A 25,970-nucleotide genomic window follows, 5' to 3' on the forward strand; every position below is an offset into this window, starting at 1 on the left:
CAACAAAGAATTATAGAACATTTCTGATCAATTTTCGACGATTGTCGTAATCCATTTTTTACATTTAAATAATGCCGATGATATGATATTTGTATTTATACAGAATACTGATGAAGCTAAAAAAGTATGGATCTAACGACCATCTTCTTACCGCGTTTGTCAAAATAGTTTTAACCACTTAACATAATGACACATCGCACTTTACAGAGAGAGAGAGAGAGAGAGAGAGAGAGAGAGAGAGAGAGAGAGAGAGAGAGAGATTAAGTTTTATGAAAATGCTTTGAAAATCGATTGCAGCCGTTAACTTTTTTATCTAAATGATGGAGAACGCATATTACATATTAATGCTTAAAAAAAATAGCTGGGTTGGGGGGGGGGGATGAGAAGCAGAAGTAATTTTTTGCATCCTCTGATCTTTTTCCCTGTCATATTCTAGCAAACAATGCAGAGGATAGTTCAAAGATATATATTTGATATACAACGAGAAGCAGAGGTCACGGAAGGTGAGTTGATACCATTCATCTCAGCACTCAAATCTAGTTAACATCATCAACAACAACATCATCATAAATAACATCATCAGCAACATCATCAACAACATCAGCATCAAAAACAACAGCATCAACAACATCAGCATCAACACCATCATCATCAACACCATCATTATCAACAAAATCAGCATCAACATTATCAACAACAACATCATTAACAACATCATCGTCAACAACATTATCAACAACATCAACAACATCAGCATCAACAACATCAACATCATCATCAACAACATCATCATCAACAACATCACAATCAAGCTCCTTGTGAATGGGGGCTTTAGAGGCTCAGGTTATCTTTTCTAAGATCCCTGGATTAAAAAACCATGCGGTTACTCGCAGTGCAGCATTATGCAAGGATATCTGGCTTTTCAGACCTATAGCAACTGAATTCGGCAAGTCTTGGACAGTCATAAAGAATAGAGATACTGTTTTCTTTTTCTTTCAGCAACAAGTGTGCCGTTAGTTACACTAATTATAGACGAGGACAAATAAAGAAATCCCACTCTAGCGTTTTCTCAGGTCGCTGGCCTACCTCATTGCTCTTGATATGATTTAATTCGTGATGGTTACACTGGTGAAGCGAGGCGTTTGAAGGTTCAAACCAGCTTGTTGATTAGACCTGGCCTTATGCTAGGGCTTTCTGATATGTTGTAATGTAATACGAGAGTGGGTACATGAAAAGTGGTTGAAATCCTGGGATGACTCCAACACTGCCAGGGGAGTCTGGCAGCACATGCGCCGCCTAAATCGAGAGGACCCGTGGTGGAGGCTAAAAAGGTCGGAACAAACAACAATAGCGCAGTGGCGTACGGGACACTGCCCCATAGGTGCGTACTTCGCCCGCTTCCGGCCAAATTTTGATGCCCGTTACCGACACTGTGGGGAATCAGAAGAGACGGTGGCGCACGTCTTGCAAGAGTGTCCGCAGCTCCGCGACGTATCTAGTGGTTCACTATGTTTGTATGGAAGCTACGAGGCACTACGCCAAACAGCAGAGTTCCTTACCAGGGCACTACGGGAGACCTAGGTCTCCCTGCCTTGTCACCAATTGGAGTTCATCTCAGGTATGTTGTCCCATTTTATTTGTATAGACTGTTTCATCCTTTGTTCAGACTCCCTTAGAGAGCTCGCTTAATTACTGCCAATGTGACAATGTCGTGGTTAGACTTTAACCAATACTAAGAGACCCATTTTGTAGGTCATTTCTGACTCAATGACTGATTAGGTTTATCTCTTAAAAAAGGTCGCGTAATGTTTGTAGACTCGATTCAAAATTTCAGCGCCAGGATTGACTGCTTCTCTTCATTCTCTCTTCCATTCTTTAGATGACTTTGAAGAGATCAAGCAGGACTTGTCCAGCTTCAGGTATGACCTCATCAACCAAATGTCTAACAAAAATGTCGTGGAGGAAGAACTCAAATCCCACATGGCAACAGTGATGGCGCAATTACAGGTGAGAACAACAGACGAACATTGATGTGTACAAACATTGATGTGTACAAACATTGATGTGTACAAACATAGATGTGTACAAACATTGATGTGTACAAACATTGCCATCATTAGGCTATTAGTTTATGAAAAGAGAAAGTTCCTCTTTAATATTTTTAGAATGAGCAGTAATCAAAATATGGAGGCGTGGTGGTTAAGCATAAAGCACTTGGCTTCTGAATCAAGGCCCGAGTTCGAATCCTGGTGAAGACAGGGATTTCTCATTTCAGGATCTTTGGGCGCCTCTGAGTCCACCCAGCTCCAATGGGTACCTGACATAATTTTGGTAAAGTAAAAGCGGTTGGTCGTTGTGCTGGCCACATGACACCCTCATTAACCGTGGGCCACAGAAACAGATGACCTTTTACATCCTCAAGCCGTATAGATTACACGGTCTGAAAGGGAAAGTTGAATTGTCTTTTTAGTAATCAAAATGTCTATTTCATAATCACTGATTAAATTTGCATTCGTTCAATATAGCATAATGTGTAGGTCACATCCGGGCCATTACAGCCACGTGAAATACTGAATTCTTCCTTAATTTAGTTATTCACATTTTTTTTCTTTACCAGATACGTGATCTTGGTGGAGATAAAGAATACATACATATAAAATAAGCCTCCCCTATAGAATAGGACGTAAAAATATTTTTGGAAGTAACGTTTGTAAAGTATAAGATAAGAAAAGATAAGATGTTTTTAAAATAACACAAACTATTTTGTAGTGAGTTTTCTTATCTATTCGTTTTGTGATGTGAGAAATGCTGGACCACTTCTTCCAGTAACATGACAAAAAATCGTTTCAACATATTCAATCAAGATAGAATTTTGAATTGCACACAATTGTTTTATAAATACAAACCGGCTGTCCGTGACTGGGAACATGTTCCCTCATGCAGGAAAACAATTGCATAAGCCAGTGTTTACTAAACAGTATCCAGAGGAACGCCTGGCTTATATGTTTAGAGAGATTAATTCACGTGGTGGCCTACTGTTTAATTATTCCATTAGTTTGTGGTTTAGAACTCTTAGGATCACTGTTTGGGAAACACTAGTTTAAGCCTAATGTTAACCTTTGTCACCTGTCTTAAGACCAAAGCTGTGCCTCATTTAATGTCCAAAAAAAAACATGGACAGCCATGAAAACGCCTGCTTGTCGTACAACTTGAAATGATATATTGACTTTAACAACACACAATCTCTGATATTGACTTTAACAACACACTATCTCTGATATTGACTTTAGCAACACACAATCTCTGATATTGACTTTAACAACACACAATCTCTGATATTGACTTTAGCAACACACAGTCTCTGATATTGACTTTAACAACACACAATCTCTGTATCAGCGTGGTCGAGAGGCTAAGTGCGCTTGAACTTGGCTTGTCTTAGCTACCTAGAAGGGACTCGAGGTTCGACACCCGACTCGGGCATAGTTGCGTTTACTGAGCGCCTAAAGGCAGCACTGGAAACCAACTCCTAGATACCCCCTTCCCCCCCCCCCTCCACTGGTCCACAAATGAGATTGGACCAAAGCGCTCTGAGCATGCTATAAGCATGAAAGTAGCGCTATATAAAAGCTATAATAATAATCATAATAATCATATTGACCCAAATGTTGCATTGGTTTCAGGTGTTAAAGGAAGAACTTTCTCGAAGGCGGGGCCAAGACAGTGGAGAGACTAGAACAGGGAGACCCTTCAGCAACATGGCCGACTCAGTGATAAACGAAGATCCAGAAGAGACGTCCAGTGACAACAGTTAAACAAGGAGACAACCAGTGCTGACATACTCTCCTGACATTACTATCGTAATTCTCAAATAATTCTCCAATGCAGCAAGAACTTGACCGAGCCTTTGCGTTGCGAAACGCTAAGACCACATGCAACTACAAAAACTTTCTTTGACTATTTCTTGTTCTATTTACTCTGTTCACTCTTCTATTTTAAAACACACTTTGTTGTGTACAGAGTTTGATAGTGCCTTTTGGTTTGACTCGTATTAACTCTTTAACCACCAGCAGCTTTTAATTTAAAAATAAACAGGCGAAGTCTGAATATTCCTTTTAAATTGGTGTGGGGATATAAGAGTTAATGTTGGGTAACGGATTGGCTTAGTCTTTCTAGTGTCTCGTTAGCCGAACACACATTCATTATCAGTAAGAAAATTTCCATGTATACACAGATAGTCTGCGATACTGAGGAATAAAGCAAGATGGCAAAACATTATTATTGGTAGTTGGCAACATCAACTAATAGTTTGAAGAAAATACAAACAAAAACTGTCTTTGCGTTTCTCTATTTTCGTTAAGTAATACCTTGAACATAAAGAATACCGTAAGGCTATTGGTAGATATTGGACTTAATAAGAAAATAAAATAATTTATACAACTGTAGACTGAAACAGTAGACTCATTTATATCAAATAAGTACATCATTAATCTGCTCTGTCAAGCCACAGTTTAAAAAAAAAGCACTTTCTATTTTATTAAAACATTCGTTTTATTTCTTAGCATAGCTTGGTGAATAGCATAAGTAACCTTCACCTTGTAATGGCTAGGTGCTAGAATTTGTTTCGACGAAGAAGTTTCACGTTAGATGAATATATCAACGTGTTAGCTCATATTGAAAGTTCTACAATATCTTACCTAGACAAAGAAGTTTTAGAACAGTTCATACAATAATATTGCAGTAGCGACTCTACACTTTATCAAATTACAGTTAGATCTGTTTCACACTAACATTTGCGATTGTATATTGTCTAATTACCAAGAGATCTAACAAGAGATCTGTTTTTTTAACAAGGCTTCTGATGTTACGACTTCACAAACATAGTTAAACTATCAATGAATCTGTTTCATATTTGATGAACCTTGTTGTTTTCTTGCATTATGTGATACATTATTTGACTTTCGTAAACTCTTTGTAAATTGTAACTATTCCGCATGTTGCAAACTTTATTGTAATTTTAAATACTTATTTAATAACTTATGATAAACTTGGAAGTTGGTAATCTTTATCTTTAGCTTCTGATTTCCCTTTTTGAAGTTTCAGTGTTTCTAGGTGTTGGACTATCTGGGGCGTTTCTAGCAGACAAAATATATCCACCAGTTTTTAAAGATCTGGAAAGCTGTGAATGTATAGAAACAAAAATGTCGAACTAATCTTGCCATTCTTTGTTACCTTTGTTATTCTTTATTATTAATTTTTTCTACCATTTGTATTCCTACTATGACGCGCTCAATGATAAGAAAAGAGTTTTACTGCATTTATCTACATACTTTTCTTTAACATATTAAATATTGATATGTATGTATTGCATGGTACAGTTATCCCCGCTACCGTATTTAAATAGACGATTCGAAGTTCGCTAGAACATAATGGCTGACGAACTGCCCATGAGCCGAATCTAGAACTTTGTAAGCAGATATTTCCCCAGTATATTGAATCAATAAATTTATCCAATATTTGTTTGTTGATTGATTTAAATAATCTACAATCACTGACACTGTCTAACAAAGTATTTCTTTTTCAGAAAACAGAAATAAAATCTTCAACTGATGTTGTTAATAAAACAATCTGGATCTCAGTGGCGAAGATACGGTTGAGAGGGGGAGGTCCACATTTGAAAATTCTCCCCATGTCCCCACCTGAGCACCCCCAAATGTGTCCGAAAATATTTCACATTAAATATTAAGCCAATGCCATGTTATCTTGCTATTCGTGGTGTCATGTAAATTAGTGTTGCATGTATTCCACAAACTTATATATTTATTAAGTACATTATCACATGTTAATATGTCGAATTTCAAAATAAAGGAGTCCCTAAAGAGGCTAAGCCCCCCGGGCCCCAAAAGCCCTTGCTACGCCACTGCTGGACCGGTGCAAAAAAAATAATAAAATTGCAGAAAAATTATAAAGGTTAACTATAAAAGAATCGCTTTTTCTATTCAATAAATTCTTTAATTGTTTTGTTTGTTTGACAAGCTTCAGGACGTGCCTTCAGGACTAAAGATTATCATGTCCCCAGACGTCCTGCAGGACTAAAGATTATCATGTCCCCAGACGTCCTGCAGGACTAAAGATTATCATGTCCCCAGACGTCCTGCAGGACTAATGATTATCATGTCCCCAGACGTCCTGCAGGACTAATGATTATCATGTACCCAGACGTCCTGCGGGACTGTGCATGGTGGTGGTGGGAAGGGTTTAAAGCTTGTACTATTGAGACGTCAGTCCGGAGCTCCAACCACACGACCAAAAGTTTCCCAACTCTTGTTCGGTCTCTCGTTACCAACGTTATCCCTGACAGTCTTATAATCCTCTTCCTCTTTTCTAGCTCTCCTTTGCCCCAACCTGACATTGTTAGATCTGGTCATTCTTTTGTCTCGGCCTGTAAATCAATGACTTAAATTCTGCCAAGTCATTGGTTTTCCTGGCTGACTTAGGCAACCCATTCGATGCTCTAATAGCACTATGAAAGAAGGAGCATTTGTACACATTTGTCCAGGCATATGGAACATGAGTTGTGTCATATCTTTGTGTCTGAGTATTTTATCAAATTTTGTTGTTTTTTTTTAATTACAAGATCCTGGTTCAGTGTTGTATGTATAATTGCTACTTTACTTTTAAGTCTTCTATCTACTATAAAGATGTTGACTTCTAAACTACCCACAACACACACACACGGTTGTAATTTAAGATATTAACCCTATGTGCACAATGACAGAGTGTAGAAAAGAGAAATAGATTTGGATAAAAGATGTCAACATCATGCTTTAATCTCAATATGTGCCCTACAGGCTTACACTCTTGTATGGACCTCACTTAAAAGCCCTCCCATGAAAATCTAGGACTCAATTGAATTCATACTGGTAAAACCTTATAGAGAAGTGATTGTTTGTACAGAATGTAGTAAGTTAAGTACCCCTTTGAGACCTTGCTATTTATAAAGCAGGTCAATTATTTTTGTGGCCAACGCTTAACGAGGGTGCCATGTGGCCAGCATAACGATCGACCGCCTTTACTTTTGCCTAATAATGTTAGGTACTCATTTGAGATGGGTGGATGAGGAGACTAAAGGACCCTAAAATTGTGAAGTTGAAATCCCAGGGTTCGAAGGTTTGGAAGCTTTAATGCTGCATCTTTTTTTTTTTTTTGCAATAACTTTAATGTAAGAAACATTTTCCTTATTACTGATTTTTATTACGGATAAATATTTCTACAATGTTAAAAGAATTAGATCGAACCGTAGGCATACAGTCGGATGATTATAGCTATGTCTAGATCAATCCCCCCCCCAAAAAAAAAAATTATGAAAAGAGATTGATTTTAAATTTAGTTTAGTTCCCATCACTATTAATGTTCAGAATGTAATAGCATTCCTTATAATAATTTCCTTTCATTTCTTTTCAAAAGTCTTGTATGTTGATCTTGTCAGGGAAACGATCGTAGATTCTTCTATTCACGCATCAAGAAAACTACATTTAGTTACAAACAAAATCGAAACAATAATATTGTTGTGACACAGTTAGGCTACTATATGACATGTGTGGCCAACCGTGACACACGGTCAAGAGAGTGGACCTGGCCAGTAGTGGACTGGAGACCGAGGAGGTGTGTGTTGTAAAGAAAGAGAAGAAGAAAACATCGAGTGGAGTGGCTTGGATATAAATGTTAGCCTTGTACATATGTTACTATTAAATTCTTTACAATTAAAGGCACTTTGCAATTAAAGGAACTTGTTCCACCACAAATATGAATACTTTTTTTTTAATTTCCTCCTTTATGGAGCGGATTACCATTTATAAGATGATATTACTACTTCGCTCTCAAAAACTTATGTATAATTAATTAAGAAGATATAATTCGCACTGTCCAAATTTCCTCTCCCCGAAAAAAAAAAATTCTGGTTACGCACATGTATAGGCCTATATCTACTCAGAGTATAGGAGTTTCTATTCTGGTGATATAGATCCAGACTTGAAAACATTAAAAGTCTGTAGCCTAGTCTAGACCAGAATATTGGATCTAGTTAGAGATATAGTATTGATATTGTGTATTCAAGTATTATATACATTTGTATATTGTCAAAAATTGTATTCTAGTAGTGTAGCTAACGGGTACTACATAATCGGTGCGCTGTTCTTCCACGTCTATTCTATAGTCCACTGTTTACATGCCAGAATTTCCACTGACGTGTGTTCAAGACATAAAGACGTAAGCCAAATCTAAAGATTTCTATTTTGAAAAATTATAAAGTTCAAACCAGCTAGTAATCGTAAAAATCGTTAGAGCCCTTTTAGAGATCCGCATCCATCTAACTGAACCCATGAAAAGTTTGCAAGTTAATATTAATAATAATGATAATAATAATAAGGCTTGTCCTCGAGTCCGAAGATTAATGAGGACTGCAGTATTTCCCGTGGCCACGCAGCCCCAGCAGCGACCTACATATTTTGCCAGATTTAATGCAGGCATAACCAATTTTCGCAGGTGGTCGATTTAGATTTTCTTTTCGCCGTCTACGTCTGTCCTCGGCAGCGCAGCGGATTTTCTTTGGTCTCAAATATGTATTCTAAGCTAACAATTGGAGCTGTAAAAAATTTAACAGACTGCCTGGTCGTGCGGTTTGCGCGCTGGACTGTCGTTCGAACTTATCGATGGTTCGGTTCAAACATTGGCGGCACCTCTCCCCTGTCGTCCTGCGGGAGGTTTGGAATAAGGAGATAAATTATCTTTAACTCTGAAGGAAAATCCAAAACATACAAAACATTTTACAAAATAAAAAATGACGAATTCGAATTTGTAAATTTATTAGCAAGGCATAAAGACACCAACATAGTACTCTATCATCTGAGACTAAGTTATCCACTCTACCAAGGCATTCTGCTGCTGTGGTCTACTCTACTAAAGTATTTTACTAAAGTGGTCTACTCTACCAAAGCTTCCGTTTAAACGCTTCAAACAAAATTACTGGTTTAACACAATCAAAACGTTTTTTTCCCCTACCACAAAAGACAAAATAAAGTATTTCCCTTTACTTCCCGAGTTACTAATATCTTCCTATTTAGCCTGGCGTTACAATCGCAGAAAAACTGAAAACTAATCTGAACAAATGTGAATCTGTGAGACAATGTAATTAATTGTGACCTCCCTTTAGTGCTTTCACAATGAAACAAACGAGGCTTAAAAGCCAAAGTAATCGATATACGACCTGGCCTCACGATCTCCTATCACATTGTGTACATGTAACAAATGTTCAATTAACGAGAGTGGACAGGTGAGTTTGGTGTATGCCAGAGAAAGATTTGTTCGGGTTACAACCCCTGCGTTTTTGTTGATCGTACAAAAATAGGTTTTAACATTCATGCATATATCTGCCAACACCGAGTAAAAACAATACTCATTGAGTTGATGTAATAGACCTGATACCATAGAAACTCATGAGCACGTCATGCAGATTGATTTTTTAGAGAAAAAAAATGTCCGTCGACTATTTACAAATTTAGGAGCTCTGATTTAGCGCGCGCGCAAACACACTCATACACACATACACAAAAGGATGATTAAAAACTATATGGATTGAATTTAAAAAAAAACAACAACATTATTAGAACACACACTAGTCCATGCTAAAACTGACATGACAGAGCAATTCTGTTGAAGTCTAATTGAGAATTGTCACGATTGCATGCCTCTGACCAGTTTGGACATAACTGGAAACATAACCCAGACAGGATTTGAGGGTTCAGGTGGTCGAGTAATCAAACTTTCAGCTGCCAACTCTGAGATCTCTGTTTCAAGTCTTGATGGACACACCACTCCTAAAACAGCAGGGAAGTTAGGGGATATATCTCTGTCACGTGACTGCACAAAAGTTCCACCTGGTCTCTCCTGTTAAATCTAAAAGCAGTACAGTCTCGTTCTGGGCGAAAAACACGCTTTAAAAAACTTTGACCACAAAAACGGTTTAATTAGTCTGCGTTAGTTTTCAATTAGTTTCTAATAAGAACCTATCTTTAGGTCATATATTAATGTACCTGTATTTGTTTGCAAGAAATAGATTCATCCAGCATGTTTTCTTTCAGTTTTTTTTTTAAATCAATGGCGTTGAAGTGAACATTGACATTGGATACTCTTTGGACAAGCGCCGGAAAGGAGACAATTTTTTTTTACATAAAGATTTTAGAACAGTTGTATTTACTTTTATATTTTGCCTTTAGTTTAAATGCGTGTATATCTACCATGTGATAACTAGATCTACTTGTGAATTAATATCGGCAGAAAATATTCTCACAAAACACAAGTCCAAGTTCTGTAGATTGGGCGCAGTGATCTATATGAAAACTCTTTTCTGAAATTAAAAAAAAGACAAATATTTTTTTTCTAGCCGAATAAGATTTTTAGAGTTTTTGTTGTAAATTTGGCGTTTGGATTTTTTTTTTAAAAAGTGCTAGTTTTGTTTTAGGTATATCTTGTTTTTTTAACATTTGCACATGCTGAAACTTTTTTTTTGACCATGTTTCTATTCAACGACTTAGGTCAATGATCTACTCTTGTCCATTGGGAGTCAAACCGATACCAGTCGTTATAGAAGGCATGAACACTGACCTGCAACGTCACAATCTTTGGGCAGTTCAAACCAATAGCTCACTGCCACGTCGTAACGTAAAGACCTGTGATGTGGCAACGAGCTAATAGTCAAAACTACCTACAGGGTGTGACGTTGCAGGTCAGTGTTCAGGCTTGTTTTAAACGATTGGTCTCGGTCAGACTTATGCCGTCAACTGGCCTCTCTACAGTTCCTAGTTTTGTTCAGTGTTGTGGGACATTCACCTCACTCCATCAATTCATAAATGTTTGCAACTTAAGAGGAATAACAATTTACATGGCGGTTGGCTGTGACCATTGGACAGTAAACAGTCATTATGTCCGACTTTGAAGTCAGGATCGAAACACACATAGGCTCTATTTATTTGCAACACGAGGAGAAAAAAAAACACACTCCTTTGATGGGTCGTAAACAAAGATATGTAATCATTGTTTTTTATATATTAAATTGTAGATTACTTTCGGTTCGTTATTAGATGAATATGTTGACCTACAGTCAGTATAAACACTGGCTGCATAAACTATTTCTTAGTCTGTCCAGCCTCGTGAAATTAAACTAAACTTTCTCAATCCTTTTTTTTGTCTCTTATTGAAAAAAAATACACTTATAAAAAGATAACAAAGTTTCTGATTTGTTTTAAAAAAAATCCAAGCCTTTCATTACTTATTTCCTGACATAGCCATTTTCAATCACTTAATCAATGTTAGCGTTGTATTCAATTAATGAAAATACCTCATTTTGTTCCATTTCATTTTAACTTAATGATGTTTATTTTCATTATTTAAAGAAACACACTAAATCGCACTGTTATAAAACGTCGATAGTTTAAATTGGCGATTGAAAAAAAAAATGGCAATGTGAAACTCGAATATTGATGACGTCATTCAAGCGTTTTTAAAAGGGAGTTAATTGTTTGCTGGGAATTTTTCGTATGGACAATTGTGTTTTAAAGTTCTGCACGTGCTTGTAACGAACTTACATTATAAATCTACAATTAGGCCTGCGTCTTTAACGAACAAGTCGAGATTATAATCATAAATACTTTTCTTTGAGGGAGAGATGCAGTAAAGTGAACAGTTTCAGAAAAAGCTGAGCACAGGCTAATATCTTATGAACTCCAAGATGGAGCTGAAGTAGGATCTTCAGTTTCATGATCCGATTACTGGGTAGGTTGTGTCCCTTACTTGATACATGTTGATATAATGTGTTACTTAGTTCATGTCTGTCTGTCTGTCAGTCAGTCTGTTTGTCTGTCTATCTATTTATATATCTATTGTCTGTCTGTCTGTATGTATGTATGTTTGTCTATCTATCTATCAATCTATTTATATATTTGCCTGCCATTCTGTCTGTCTGTCTATCTTATGATATATGGATATTTATTGATGTGAAAATGGTTTATGTGTAAATGCATATGTGTTTCAAAGTGTGTATGTATGTATTCAGGGTGTAAATGTACATATCAATGTGTGTATGGCCCGAGGGGGTGCTAGAAAGGTGGGGGTGCACAGGTAGGAAGAGAATCACAGAGGTGAGGGGGGGTAACAGTGGATGCACGCGCTAAGAATCGAACTATTATCGGTAACGATGGCACGCGCCAGAGCCAGCAAAAAAAAAAAAAAAAAAAAGAACTATTGACGTCTGCCTATGTCGGTAGGAAGAACGGACTATCGGCAGATGCCTAGAACCATCATTGGTTGCCACTGCGATAATTGACATTGATCAAAAACTCCCTCTAAGCCAGGGTAAAAACAAGCTGGTGGGGCGAGGGGAGGGGGGTACGTGGCGGAGCATCAGATGACAGCAGAGACAGACAGAAAAAAAAAAAATCAGATTTATGATATGTATTTTTTTATCGCTTTCCTCCAGGTGATTTTCATCAATCTTGCTCTGTTGATGTAATCCCAGTAGTTTGATATCTCGCATTACACGCCAGAGCATTTTAGGACATTCTAGATATGTTTCAGCAGTATGAACTTGATTAGAGGAAAAGTTGTATGTATTGTGTTGTAACCACAAAGGTTTAGTTTGTACTACGTTTACCAACACAATACAACTTTATTTTTTTAACTTGGATTTCTTAAATGAACAATTTACTCTTTTTCTTTTATCAGCGGAAGAATATTTTGTTTCACTTTAGTGTGATAACAGAGCGAGGAAGTGACGTGATAGTGTTGCATCAATTATTCATACGCCTACGTCATGGGAATAACAGTTGTCATACCTAGTGTGTGCTAGAAGGTGATTTGTGACTTCCACCTTACTTACCGGATCAATTCTCTGTGTGTGGTGAATGTTTCTGGAGGGATTATTTTCAATGACACTTCGTTACGAAGTATTGGAACCAGGAGTTTGTGCCTCCACTCAGGCAGAACAGCTTCCTGTTACTGTGCGTTTAAATTTATGCTGAAGTCCTTTTAGGGAATTCTTCATTTCGTGTGATCCTAGTGCAAAACAAGATATTTATCCAAAGGTGAAGTACAATTGTGTGCAATATAGATGTATTGTTGAGGTTTAATTAGACAAGACAAATTTTGTCCATGCATTTTCTAGCCAGAATAAATAATGAAACAAATGAAATATAGAAAAAAAACAATAATTTTAAAACGAAACAAAGCTTATCTAGGGGAAAGAACCCGCAAAATTACCGCCATATATTTCAATGCTGCAGGGTTAAGCTCCCTTTTCTATATAAAATAAAATTAATTATTAATTAACTAACTGGTTAATTATTTGATTGATTCGTTTATTGTCATCGACTATGAATAATTATGGGAAAATTTCATGAACCGAGAACGGCAGATGGGAGCTAAACGTGTACAAAATGTAATCAGGGAAATAGCTCCACATAAACAGCTACATCTCTTAATACTGTTGGAATTATGGAATTATTTCCCTCTTTCGATACCAAACAAAATGATTAATTAACAATGATTCATTAACTAACTGATTAATTTTTTTTATTGGTTCTTATTTTGTTTGGTACAATAAATAGTTGTGTACAATGTTCAACTTGATCCGAGAATTGGCGTGAGAGAAATAACGTTTACAAAAGTTGTACCAGAGAAACACAGTTGAAAAAAAAACAATTAAATAATAGACCATAATAAAGAATAATGAGGTTTATCGTAAAGGGAAATGTTCGCGCTTAACATAGCGAACAGACTTCAGTTTACTTTTTGTTATGAAATTTTACAAAAGGTCTTCAAGGTTGGAATTTTCACTTATCACCTGACAGTGGACAAAAGAAAGAAGTAGATTCTCAATTGATTTGTTGGAGGACTTTTTGTTTTTGTTTTTGACAAAAATGCAATGTGAAGAAAATGCCCTACATCCGGTTCTAGACCTAATCTCGTGTGTGTGTTTAGCGTGTGATATATGTGGGAAGTTGCTTTCTTTGACACGCACATGAATTTTTTCCTTACATGTTTGATCAAATGAATTGTTAAAAGTTTGTAAAGTTTACTTTGTCTTTTTTTGTGTACGTCCTCGTTTGCAAGGTTTTGTCCTCCTTTTTGTCCTCCAATGGAAATAGGTCTTCGGTAACCCTTCGCTGAGCTAATGTGGTGGTGTAGTGATGAAATAATAAGCCTGCAGGTTTGTCTCGGATCCTGTGGTCCAGACTGAATAGGTTTTTGGTTTAATTCGTTGTCGTTGCTTAGAATTTGGAGGTGGGAAAAGGGGGGGGGGGAGAAATGTAGACATATTTTTTTATTCAAATGACTTTTTTTGTTGTTATTAATTAGTTATCAAGTATCATAGCAAAACTTGTGTTGATTTAAAATATAAACAAATCTACGAGACAATATCAATATGTTGATATTCATATATTCATTGCAGTTACCAGGCTTATATTACAAGATTTTGTTAGTTGAGAGTTACGTCCTCCTTGGTCTATTTATAGTTGAAGCTATCGATCTCTCTCCCCCCCCCCCCCCCCATTCCTTCCTCCTAACAAGTGATATCAGATCTATTCAGCAGCAAACAAGAGTCTTTGTTCTTAGTTCTCTCCCTTTTCATCAGCCCTTTGTTTTTTCCTCGTTAGATTCTGATAATTGGAGTTTTCACACCGGGGCTTATGCCAGGGGCTGTGTAAACCTTGAGATTTGCGCCATTGTGATGTAATGTGTGATTAAGTCCCCCGGTTATGAGAAAAATCTGAGGACTGAATCAGTGTTTGTGTGTGTGTGTGTGTTTGTTTTGCTTTTATTGACATGTCTCCTTCTATCGCCCCCCCCCCTTTCTCCATTCTGATTCTCCCCTTTTTTTTTTATTATTACAAAACTTATAAGTCACTCTGTCCGTCTGTCTGGTAAAAAGTTTGAACATGTTTTTCTCCCATGTCTCATTTTCGGATCAAGTTAAAACTTTTCACTATTATTAATTATACCTGACAAAAGATAGGAATCAAAAAAAAATTGAACAATTAGTTAAATAATAGTTGGAGATAAATTATTTTGTTTGATCTCGAAATAAGGGGAACAAACGCTCTTAAATGAGAGATGTGTATATATATACATATATGTGGATTTAGTCCCCTTATTGCGTTTCGACACGTTTTTTTCTCACAATCCCATTCTCGGATCAAGTTTAAGTTTTGCATAATTATTCATAGTAGATAACAATGCACGAATCAATCCAAAAGTTAACCAATTAGTTAATCATTTAGTACTAATTAGTTAATTTTGTTTTATACAGCATAAAGGGAGATAAACTCCGTAATTTTCAGATAAATGGCAGTACTTAGCTGTTCCTTCCCGTATACTAGCTTTGTTTAAAAAAAAGTATTCATTTTTCTATTGCTTATTTCGATAGTGTCCTCATCATAGTAGATAACAATGCACGAATCAATCCAAAAGTTAACCAATTAGTTAATCATTTTGTACCAATCAGTTAATTTTGTTTTATACAGCATGAGGGGAGATAAACTCCGTAATTTTCAGATAAATAGCAGTACTTAGCTGTTCCTTCGGGGTATACTATCTTTGTTTTAAGAAAGTATTCATTTTTCTATTGCTTGTTTCGATAGTGTCCTCATCAAAGAAAGATTTGCTAATATCGTTCATATATTTTACCATCCGCTCTTAACACAACGTAAAATCCAAAGGTTGGGCACTTCAACTTTTTACCAGACAGACAGACAGACAGAATGAGTTGATATAAACTTTACAAAAAGTAGAGGACAAGGTGAAATTTGTGTCACACAAAAAAAGGTAAATTACTAATTTCCCCAAAGGTACTACTTTGATGATTAAATTTTATACTACTTTTTACTAAGCTTCTATCAATTTACTGTCTGTCTGTTTGGTACAAAGTTTTGACACGTTATTTCTGTCACACCCAATCTTGGATTAAGCTACAATTTTGCAGTTCTTTTACCTGAAAACACAAGTCAAGATTTTATGAATAGGTTTTGCTCGAGGCAGACATTGTTATTAAGTGTTTGTGATGTCCTGAGAATTAACATCTATATCCTTGAGTTGGCTCCCTTAAGTTATTACAATGTGTAAGAGAGAGAGAGAGAGAGAAAGAGAGAGAGAGGTTCATACCCTGCCAGCAGGCCTCCCACCCCCAATGTCCAGCGGAGGGTTTGGACTATGAAATAGTTTATCTTGTACTCTATACGCAAAAAGAAAATGGAGAGACACTTATAACTGTTAAAGTTGTTATTGTTGCCAGTTAGCCGAGGCGAGTTATCCCCCCTTACTTTCAACGGTGAAGTCTACCCTCACCGCCAGTAACTTGCCTCTACCTATGTTCTTTTACTTACGCAACTAATCTCAGTGCCAGTTGAAATGCATAGATCAATAAAAAGCTTCGAAGACTAAAAATACCTCGCAAAATGGAGCGCAATTAGTTTATGTAAGTTTGACATTTAGGTCTTTGTTTTCCAATGTTGGGTAGGCTCATGTATTTTCAAACCATTAGCCTCAGGAAAAGAAACAAACTCCTAATAGAAGTTAGTCTTCCTCTGTTTAGCCAGGCTACACATAAACTGAAGCTTGTGAAGCAGTGCTGTTTACATTGTAGACAAACGAAAGCAGCTTCCATCTTTTACTTTGCTGGTTCAACAATTACATTTCTGGATGTTTTGTTACACTTCGACTCCATTGTTGCCAGATCCAAATAATCTTTAACGTTTCCATTAGATTTAGTCTCTTGATTTTCTTTTATATCTTACTCCAAGAACAGTCATGAGTCACTGAGTCAGCTAAATAGTGGTGAATCAGTAATACTGTGAGTCATGTTGTCAGTCAGAGCGTCACTTAGTGTGCAAGTCAGGGAGTCTTTAAACGAGGCTTTCGGATTTGTTAAATAATAGAATGGATCTGGAAATTGTTGGACATTTTCACGATAAACTAAGCAATTTCAAGGACCCTTCATTGAACGTCACTGTTGCCAAATAATAAAAAAAAAAAGAATTGAGCTACAATTTTAACAATATCTCAATGAGTGGCTGTTTATTTTCTTTTCAAATCTTCTTTATTATCGCTAGTTATCTGAACTTTTTTGTTTTAAATAGGTTTTAAGTCATAGAGTCAAAGTCTAATGCTTCTTCCACATTCAACTTCTTTCTAAGAAGTGCACACAAATTCTCCTATACTTTTTTAAACTATAGATTATTTTCTTTACACCGGATACACCAAAAAACTAGCTATTTATAGTTTCTCCGCCATGTATGAAAATCTCCGATAGAGTCAGGGATTAATTGGGTCTGGAGTTAAGTTAATGAGTAAGTTTACTTACATTCTCTTTTTGAACGCGTCGGTCTTTTAGTGAGTCATTGTGGTCATTACATCTCAATGTGTGAGTCATTGTGGTCATTACATCTCAATGTGTGAGTTATTGTGTTCATTACACCTCATTGTGTGAGTCATTGTGTTCATTACACCTCAATGTGTGAGTCATTGTGTTCATTACACCTCACTGTGTGAGTCATTGTGTTCATTACATCTCAATGTGTAAGTCATTGTGTTCATTACACCTCAATGTGTAAGTCATTGTGTTCATTACACCTCAATGTGTGAGTCATTGTGGTCATTACATCTCAATGTGTAAGTCATTGTGTTCATTACACCTCATTGTGTGAGCCATTGTGTTCATTACACCTCAATGTGTGAGTCATTGTGTTCATTACATCTCAATGTGTAAGTCATTGTGTTCATTACATCTCAATGTGTAAGTCATTGTGTTCATTACACCTCAATGTGTAAGTCATTGTGTTCATTACATCTCAATGTGTGAGTCATTGTGGTCATTACATCTCAATGTGTGAGTCATTGTGTTCATTACACCTCAATGTGTAAGTCATTGTGTTCATTACACCTCAATGTGTGAGTCATTGTGTTCATTACATCTCAATGTGTAAGTCATTGTGTTCATTACACCTCAATGTGTGAGTCATTGTGTTCATTACACCTCACTGTGTGAGTCATTGTGTTCATTACACCTCATTGTTTGAGCCATTGTGTTCATTACACCTCAATGTGTGAGTCATTGTGTTCATTACATCTCAATGTGTAAGTCATTGTGTTCATTACACCTCAATGTGTGAGTCATTGTGTTCATTACACCTCACTGTGTGAGTCATTGTGTTCATTACACCTCATTGTTTGAGCCATTGTGTTCATTACACCTCAATGTGTGAGTCATTGTGTTCATTACATCTCAATGTGTAAGTCATTGTGTTCATTACACATCAATGTGTGAGTCATTGTGTTCATTACACCTCACTGTGTGAGTCATTGTGTTCATTACACCTCATTGTGTGAGCCATTGTGTTCATTACACCTCAATGTGTGAGTCATTGTGTTCATTACACCTCAATGTGTGAGTCATTGTGTTCATTACACCTCAATGTGTGAGTCATTGTGTTCATTACACCTCAATGTATGAGTCATTGTGTTCATTACACCTCATTGTGTGAGTCATTGTGTTCATTACACCTCATTGTGTGAGTTATTGTGTTCATTACACCTCAATGTGTGAGTCAATGTGTTCATTACACCTCACTGTGTGAGTCAATGTGTGCATTACATCTCACTTTGCAAAGCTGTGAAGTAAATCAGCCAGTTAGTTGGAAAAAGTAATTGATTAACTGATTCAACCATTTAGAAGGTCAAATAGTACTTGAGTCGTAGAGTGTGTTCAACCAAGACCATTCGTTGTAGAAGGCCTCAACACTGACCTGCAACGTCATAAACTGTGGGCAACTTAGACCAATAGCTCGTACAAACCTCTTATGGTACACTTTTTTTCTGTTTTGAATCATGTCTAGGCAAGTTATACAACGAGCTATTGGTCTAAACTGCCCACAGGTTGTGTCGTTGCAGATTATTGTTGAGACCTTCTATATCGTTTGTTCAATCAGGAATTAAATGTACACCACGAAAGAACTAGCAAGCTGTAGTGGAGGCCTTTAAATAGAAATGGTTCCATTGAGCGAATAGTAACAGAGCTATTTAATAAGTAATGAAAGAAAAAAATCATTCCGTAACAGTTTTTTTTTTTGTTTTCTTTTTGTAATTCTTTGATGCATCACCAGTTTGTTGTTGTTTTTTTGCAAGAATTATGGGTTTGTGTATGAATCTTTGGAATTTGTCTACAATACTTTTTTGGTGGCGCAGTTGCTGAGTGGTTAAGTGCTTGGCTTCCAAACTTGGGATCCTGGGTTCGAATCTCGGTGAAAAAGGGATTTTGAATTTCGGGACTTTTAAGGCGCCCCCTGAGTCCACCCAACTCTAATAGGTAACTGACTTTAGTTAGGAAAGGTAAAGGCTGTTGCTCGTTGTGCTGGCTACATGACGCACTGTTCGTTAACAGTTGGCCAAAGAAACAGATGACCTTAACATCAACTGCCTTAAAGTACACATTCGTACACGTTATTTCTCTCACTTCCTATTCTCGTATAAAGTTTAAATTTCACAAAATTATTCAGTCAAGGACAATACATGGCGTCGTGATTTGGAAGCAGATGAGCAGTTGTAGAGTTGTAGAGACTCGCCCAGAACCGTGCCGCCTGGAGGAAGCTGGCTGGCGGTCTATGCCCCAGATAGGACCACAGGCAGAGATGAGATACTTGAATCAATTTAAAAAAAACAACAATTAGTTAATCAATCTGTGGAAATTAGTTAATTTTGATTTATATAGAAAAAGGGAATTCAACCCTTCAGTATTGAGAGATATGGTCGTGATTTTTCGGCTCTTTTCCCATACATAAGCCTTGTTTTCTTTACTTATTTGTATATACTGTGCCTGTTTTTGTACCGTTCTTTCCCGTGTCCATAAGAATGGCTCAGCGCATCAGGTAAGTTAGTACATGTTTCTACCAGTGCTGATGATTACTTAGAAGTACATTCCAGTAGAAACACTTAGACAGCACACATCGTTATATCAATATCTATTTAATTAGTTATTCTCCTATGACCTAGAGTTTTTCTTTTATTAATATTTCTTGACAAAGATGGGGCAACAATCAATATGACACGAACTAACTATAGACCACTGTAATATTCCACTTGAAAAAGTCTTTCAATTGATTATAATTATGTATGCTAAGTAAGCGCGTGAGAACTCTTATGCTGTCAATTGGCCAGTTTTCTTTTATAAGAGTTCTTGAAAAAAACTTAGGAGTGCCTCTGTTTTTTTCTAACCACATCGTTGTGAATTATCAAAGTAATTTTTTGTCAATATTAACCATCATATTGGTATAGAGAAGAGGTGTTCAACCTTTTGTTTTCATGCAACAATTTTTGTCTCTTTTAATTCAGATGCTCAACACAAATTTTACTCCCTTCGAGTCCTTTTAAATATGTTAATTTGGACATAATTGGTCTGTAATATCTAGAAAATTAAGTGCAATAATCTTCTGTTTCCAAAATCTTCAGAGAACTCGCCCTCTAGAAAGCACACCTTCCAATCCATATCTAACAGTTCATAATATTCTCTGATTCTGTTTAATCCTCTTTCTTTAATTGTAATTTTACAATGGATGTCTGAACATGCTCAAAATTCAAACTTTTTCCACCCAGAGCCTTGCAACGACTCAATAGTAAGACGCGTAGAAGTTGAGTTTAATTTGGGTATTTCCATAGAGACGTGACAGTGCATTAAAAAGTCAGAACGGATATAGATTAGAGACAGAAGAACGGACATGGCGAGACCTCTTGTAGTGACTTGACGACGTGAGCTGTCCCCTTCTTTCTGTAATAAAGTTTTCTGTTCTAAAAGGCCGAGTAACTTATTTTCTAGAATTCGTTCTGTTGGTTTGGACATTTAAGAACTCGCGACTGTAATAATAACGTTTCAAGTAAACACAGCTTGTTCAACAACACAATCAACGGTCTCTTGGTACATATAAAGATACAAAGATATTTCATGGGACTTACTTTACTTAGACTTAGGTCCTCCCGCGCCGTTCGGCGCATTGGGCGGCAAGCTGTCTCCATAAAGATCTGTCGTTGGCAATGTCTGAAGCCTCCTCCCACCTGGTGTCCACTGTTCTGAGGTCCTCCATGACGGTGTGTCGCCAAGTAATACGAGGACGTCCCTGTTTGCGCTTTCCTCGTATTGGCTTCCATGTCATCGCAACTCTTGGTGTGCGTTATTCATTTTGACGTAGAACATGTCCCGCAAACCTCAAGCGACGCTCTGTCACAACCTCACTAAGTGTTCGACTCCCAGTTCGTCATAGGATTTCCTTGTTTGAGACCCGATCTGTGTAACTGACTCCGAAAATCCGTCTCAGACATTTTTTTTGAGCCAAATTTCCTGGGAGGGGGGTCTAAAAACTTTTCGAGAACGTTAGCAGCAGCCCTTCGGTGTTCCAATTAGTAAGACACTTAGAGGAGTCAACCACATTGAATAGTTTCATTTCTTGACACGATTTTACTTTCTCAAATATGTCCCTCTGGTTTTTCTAGGGAGTGACTCTAGTAAATAAGTTCTTTGGTAATGTTGAAATTGCCATTATTTATTTTTTTACAAAAATGTTCCACTGTCAAGGTCACAAATATCTGCAGATTCGTTCATACAGTGTCTGCTAAAATATCTTCTGCTTTCCGAGAAAGTGCATATTGATTTTCCAGAAGTATTCGCAATAATTATAACTTAATTTTCCGGCAATAAATAAAATTGTTTTTGGTATTATTTTCAGCTTTTCTTCACTTTTGTTCTCGCTAAAAATTACATATACCACCGTTTTCTGTTTATTTTAGCATATAAGTATTAAAACTTTGTGGATCGATTTTTGGCGTCTTAGTCTGAAATGCTCGTTCTTTTTTCTAGAAATCGGTTCATATAATTTTTCCAGCAAGCATATTTTTTCTTGTATTACCTATGTAATCGTGCAATGCGCCACTTTTGACGCATGCTCCATAGTTATGCCACCCCTGGGATAGAGTGTTGATATAGCGTAACTCTGTTCGCCAACATATATGACCAAGTATTTAACACATAGTTATGTTAATTATAGTAACTATAAAAATAAGTACTCAATAAATTTCAGTTTAGTGAGTTCTTTTTTTTTAAATAAATGACTCCATGACCTTGTGGTGCTATCTGGTTCAATCATAGATCTGTGCTGTGCTTTACATGACTTTGTGATGCTATGTGATTCAATCATAGATATGTGTGTTTTGTATGGCTTTGTAGTGCTATGTGGTTCAATCATAGATCTTGTGTGTTTTATTGACTTTATGGTGCTATGTGATTCAGCCATGCAGTTCAATTGTGATACTTCATGGTTAAATTGTGGTGTTTTGTGATATTAGCTACTTTTATGCGATGATATGCAGTTTATATGTAGTTACTTATGGGTTTCAAATATTGGGGGTGCTAGCTGAGTGGTAAAGCGGCTTACTTCCTAACCGATGGTCTCGGGTTCCAATCTCGGTAAACAAAATTTTAAATTTCTTGATTCCCTGAGTTCACCCAACTCTAATGGCTATAAGTTGTGTAAAAGAAAGGTCGGTTGGTCGATATGTTGACCACGTAATACCTTAGTTAACCGTCAGCAAAATAAACAGATGACATTTACATTGCCTGTCTCTATTGTTTTGACCTTGTAAATGGTACTTTTTTATGTGGTTTAAAAACGAATTTATGTGATTCAGTTGTGGTAAACATTGCCTTGCATCAAAAGATTTCAGACACACATCGGTCTGTGTGCAGAATAATTAAAAAGCTCATTTGATTGAGACTTGGCTCTTCTTCTAGTCAGCTCGATATCAGCACTATATCACATCTTGCACTATGGCCAGCCAAACAACATCCCGCAATAGACCCGCACTACTTAGGAATGCTTCTCCTCCCTTGACCTACAAGACCTACTCATCTAACGTGTCTTGGTATCTTTACAGTGCCTTAAGGAGCTCAGCAGACTATGTTTCTCTGGCACGTATAACTGAGTCATGACACATTTTTACAACCATTTTTAATATCTTGATATAATCGGATAGAAAAGAAAGGGGGAGATCGGGGGGTGGGGTGGGGTAGGTAAGAGAGAGGTAGCTTATTGATTAGAAAAATTGATGCATGAAAATGTCAATTTCATGTCAACACTGCTTGTCTCTGTAAAATAAAAAGGAAGACCAAACGGTTTAAAGTTTAAACAAATAAATGTATTTAAGAAACTGTTTAATCTAGCCCGATGTAAATAGTTGGAATGGCTCTATGTTTACTTAGACACACAATGTTAATGAACTAGGGCTATTATTTAGTAAAATGTATAGTGCCTCACCATCTATTGTACAAAGTAACAAGAAAAACATTTTAAAAAAAACTTTAAAAAAAAAAAAAAGCTTATACGATGTTTATTTTTATCAATTAGTTTGGATCAGTCATGTAATTAAATTTGTTATAGATCCATACCAACAACAATAAATCTATGCCATTACACATATTTTAACCAATTGTTTTTGTTTGGCGCTGTGTCATGCTTTTTCTCAATACGCAATAGTTATATGGACCAATGGACCAGTTGAGAAAAAGAGAAAGGAATATCTGGGTACATTTTTCCCGTAATCTGTTTTTTTTTTTTTTGTCAGCATTAAAAATAATATAAAAAAATAAATGACCTGAATTCGAACTCATATTTCACGCCTCCTGGAGTGGTCATACTATCCACTCTTTCCCCGTCGGTTCCAGTCTAGAGCTTGTCTTACAATGTCGTCTTCTGTTTCTCTCAGTGTGTGCCCAATCCAGTCCCATTGGCGACGTTTGATTTCTTGTTCTATTTGTGTTTGCTGAGTTGTTTCCCTTAGGCGGTTGTGTGAGATTTCGCGCGGCCCTATAACACAAATTGTATGACGCAAACAGTTGTTGATGAATGCCTGGATCTTGTCTGCATCTAAAAGAACAGCTCTCACATTTTTTTTTAGATACAGTGCTTTAGACCGCCAGATCGGTCGTAGAGGATTGAAAACATGCCTCCTTCCTTCCTTTACCTTAGTCTGTTGGACAGTTGGGGGCATCACACAGGATTTGTCGACCGTCTTTCTCCATTCCTCTCTGTCTTTTGCCTTGGGTAGAGCCCATTCTTTTATGCTTTCTTCCCATGCCTTTCTCTGTCTGACTCTTCTCTTTCCTGGTACTGTTCCCTGAAGGAAGGTCATGGCGTGCCTAGCCTTGTCAATGACATTTTTGACGTCTGCTGCCCCTTTCTTTGTTATCTTATCTAAGTTGAAAATATGCATCAAACCACCTAGACGGCCCCAAGAATGCAAGCATGCAAAGCGCCTAGATTTTGGTAGGCTCACAAGCCCAGATATCAAGCAAGAGCTCACCAACAAACTAGACAGTGAAATTAAAACCCTGCACATGAGCAAGGATGTGGAAAACAGCTGGAATAAACTAAGGGACTCTGTGTACTCTCTGGCTAGCAGCGTCCTCGGTCAGCCAAAGTGTAAGCACCAAGGTTGGTTTGACGAAAACAATGTGCAAATTGAACAGCTTTTAACACACAAGCAACATTGCTTTAAGGCCTTTCTGTGTAATCCAGCTTGCCCCCAAAGCAGAGAAAGCTACACTAAGGCCAAAGGAGAGGTCCAGCAAAATCTTAGACTCATGAAAGAGTCTGTTTAACAAAAAAAAAAAAAGCATAAGAAATCAAGTCCTACGCTGACAGTAAAAATGCAAAAATGTTTTTAATTCAATCAAAGCTTTTTATGGTCCTCAGCAAAATGGCCCACCCCCATATTCAGTGCTAATGGAAACAAACTTCTCACAGACAAGGAGGGAATACTTATTCGCTAGGCTGAACACTTCAGTACCGTCCTTAACTGTCCATCAAACATTAGCGCCGAAGCCTGAAACAAGTCCCAATAAACCATTCACTCGCTGACCATCCCCGGCTCAATGAAGTAATGACTGCAATAGCCAACCTCTCCACTGGTAAGACACCTGGATTAGACTGCATCCAAGGTAAACAAAGTTGTCAGTTAATACAGGGTTTACTCCTTGCAGGTGTAGTGGGTTTTTTTTTTTTTTTTTTTTTTTTTTGGGGGGGGGGATTGGGGGGGGGAGGGGGATTCTTATTAATTCTCAGTCACCTAAATTTTCTTATTGTTGATAGAAACCTAACTATTAAGCCACAATATGAATGGAAATTAAAGGTGGTTGAACCATGGTTGAACATTGTGCTTAAATAATGAGCATTGTCATTGGAAACAGTTCATGTGAAGCGTCGGTCATTCTTATTTTATCTTATAATTTAGAGTAGCTCCTTCTTAACGGAAGATAAGTACTCGAATCCATGTGTCAATCTATTCGTGCTGAGTCTCTAGTTTTCCTGGCTGATACAGGCAACCCATTCCATGCTCTATTGTACGAATTATTACTAGCCTAAGAAATAAGATAACTTTGGCTTTATCTCTGTGTTTTCCTGAGTATTCCATATCAATTGTAATTTTTTTTTTAATGGCTCTGAAATTTTTCTTATAGTAGCCTAAATTTTATGTTATACAAGTTACTTATATTTAGATTAAAGTGTTTATTTTACTTTAAAAGAGAAAGAATGTATTTAGTGTGTATTATAGTTCAAATCATAATAACATATGATTCGGAGTGTTTCATATTAAATATTATAAACAGGGTGTATTATACTATGGTTTGTGTATATCTCTGGGATTTAGCAAAAGGGGAAAATTTCCTACCTAAGGCATTGAATGAGAGATTGATCCTTTAGAAAAACCACCTATTAAATAATCAGTCAATAAAATTAGTTCTGCTAAGTTTACATTGAGCCATAACTTTGTGATAATCAGTCCATTGAGCACATATCAATATTGACAAATAATAATATTAATAA

The 25,970-nt window shown here is 36.8% G+C and overlaps 2 protein-coding genes across 2 annotated transcripts in view; both read left to right on the plus strand.

Moving 5' to 3' along the window:
• The window catches only part of LOC106068643 (short transient receptor potential channel 7-like), a 74,700-nt gene extending 68,123 nt beyond the window's left edge, over window positions 1-6,577 (plus strand). Inside the window, exons 20-22 of the mRNA XM_056036269.1 lie at window positions 437-503; window positions 1,880-2,007; window positions 3,684-6,577. Coding sequence (XP_055892244.1) covers window positions 437-503; window positions 1,880-2,007; window positions 3,684-3,815 — 327 coding nt within the window. The 3' untranslated portion in view covers window positions 3,816-6,577. The remainder of the gene's footprint in view (window positions 1-436; window positions 504-1,879; window positions 2,008-3,683) is intronic.
• Window positions 6,578-12,487: 5,910 nt separating this feature from the next.
• Window positions 12,488-25,970, plus strand: part of LOC106066048 (short transient receptor potential channel 7-like) — a 52,878-nt gene continuing 39,395 nt past the window's right edge. The window contains exon 1 of the mRNA XM_013225019.2: window positions 12,488-13,136. The gene's annotated coding sequence lies outside the window, so the exon portion shown is untranslated. The remainder of the gene's footprint in view (window positions 13,137-25,970) is intronic.

The sequence above is a fragment of the Biomphalaria glabrata genome, chromosome 7 (genome assembly GCF_947242115.1).
Source record: "Biomphalaria glabrata chromosome 7, xgBioGlab47.1, whole genome shotgun sequence".
Taxonomy (NCBI): Eukaryota; Metazoa; Mollusca; class Gastropoda; family Planorbidae; genus Biomphalaria; species Biomphalaria glabrata.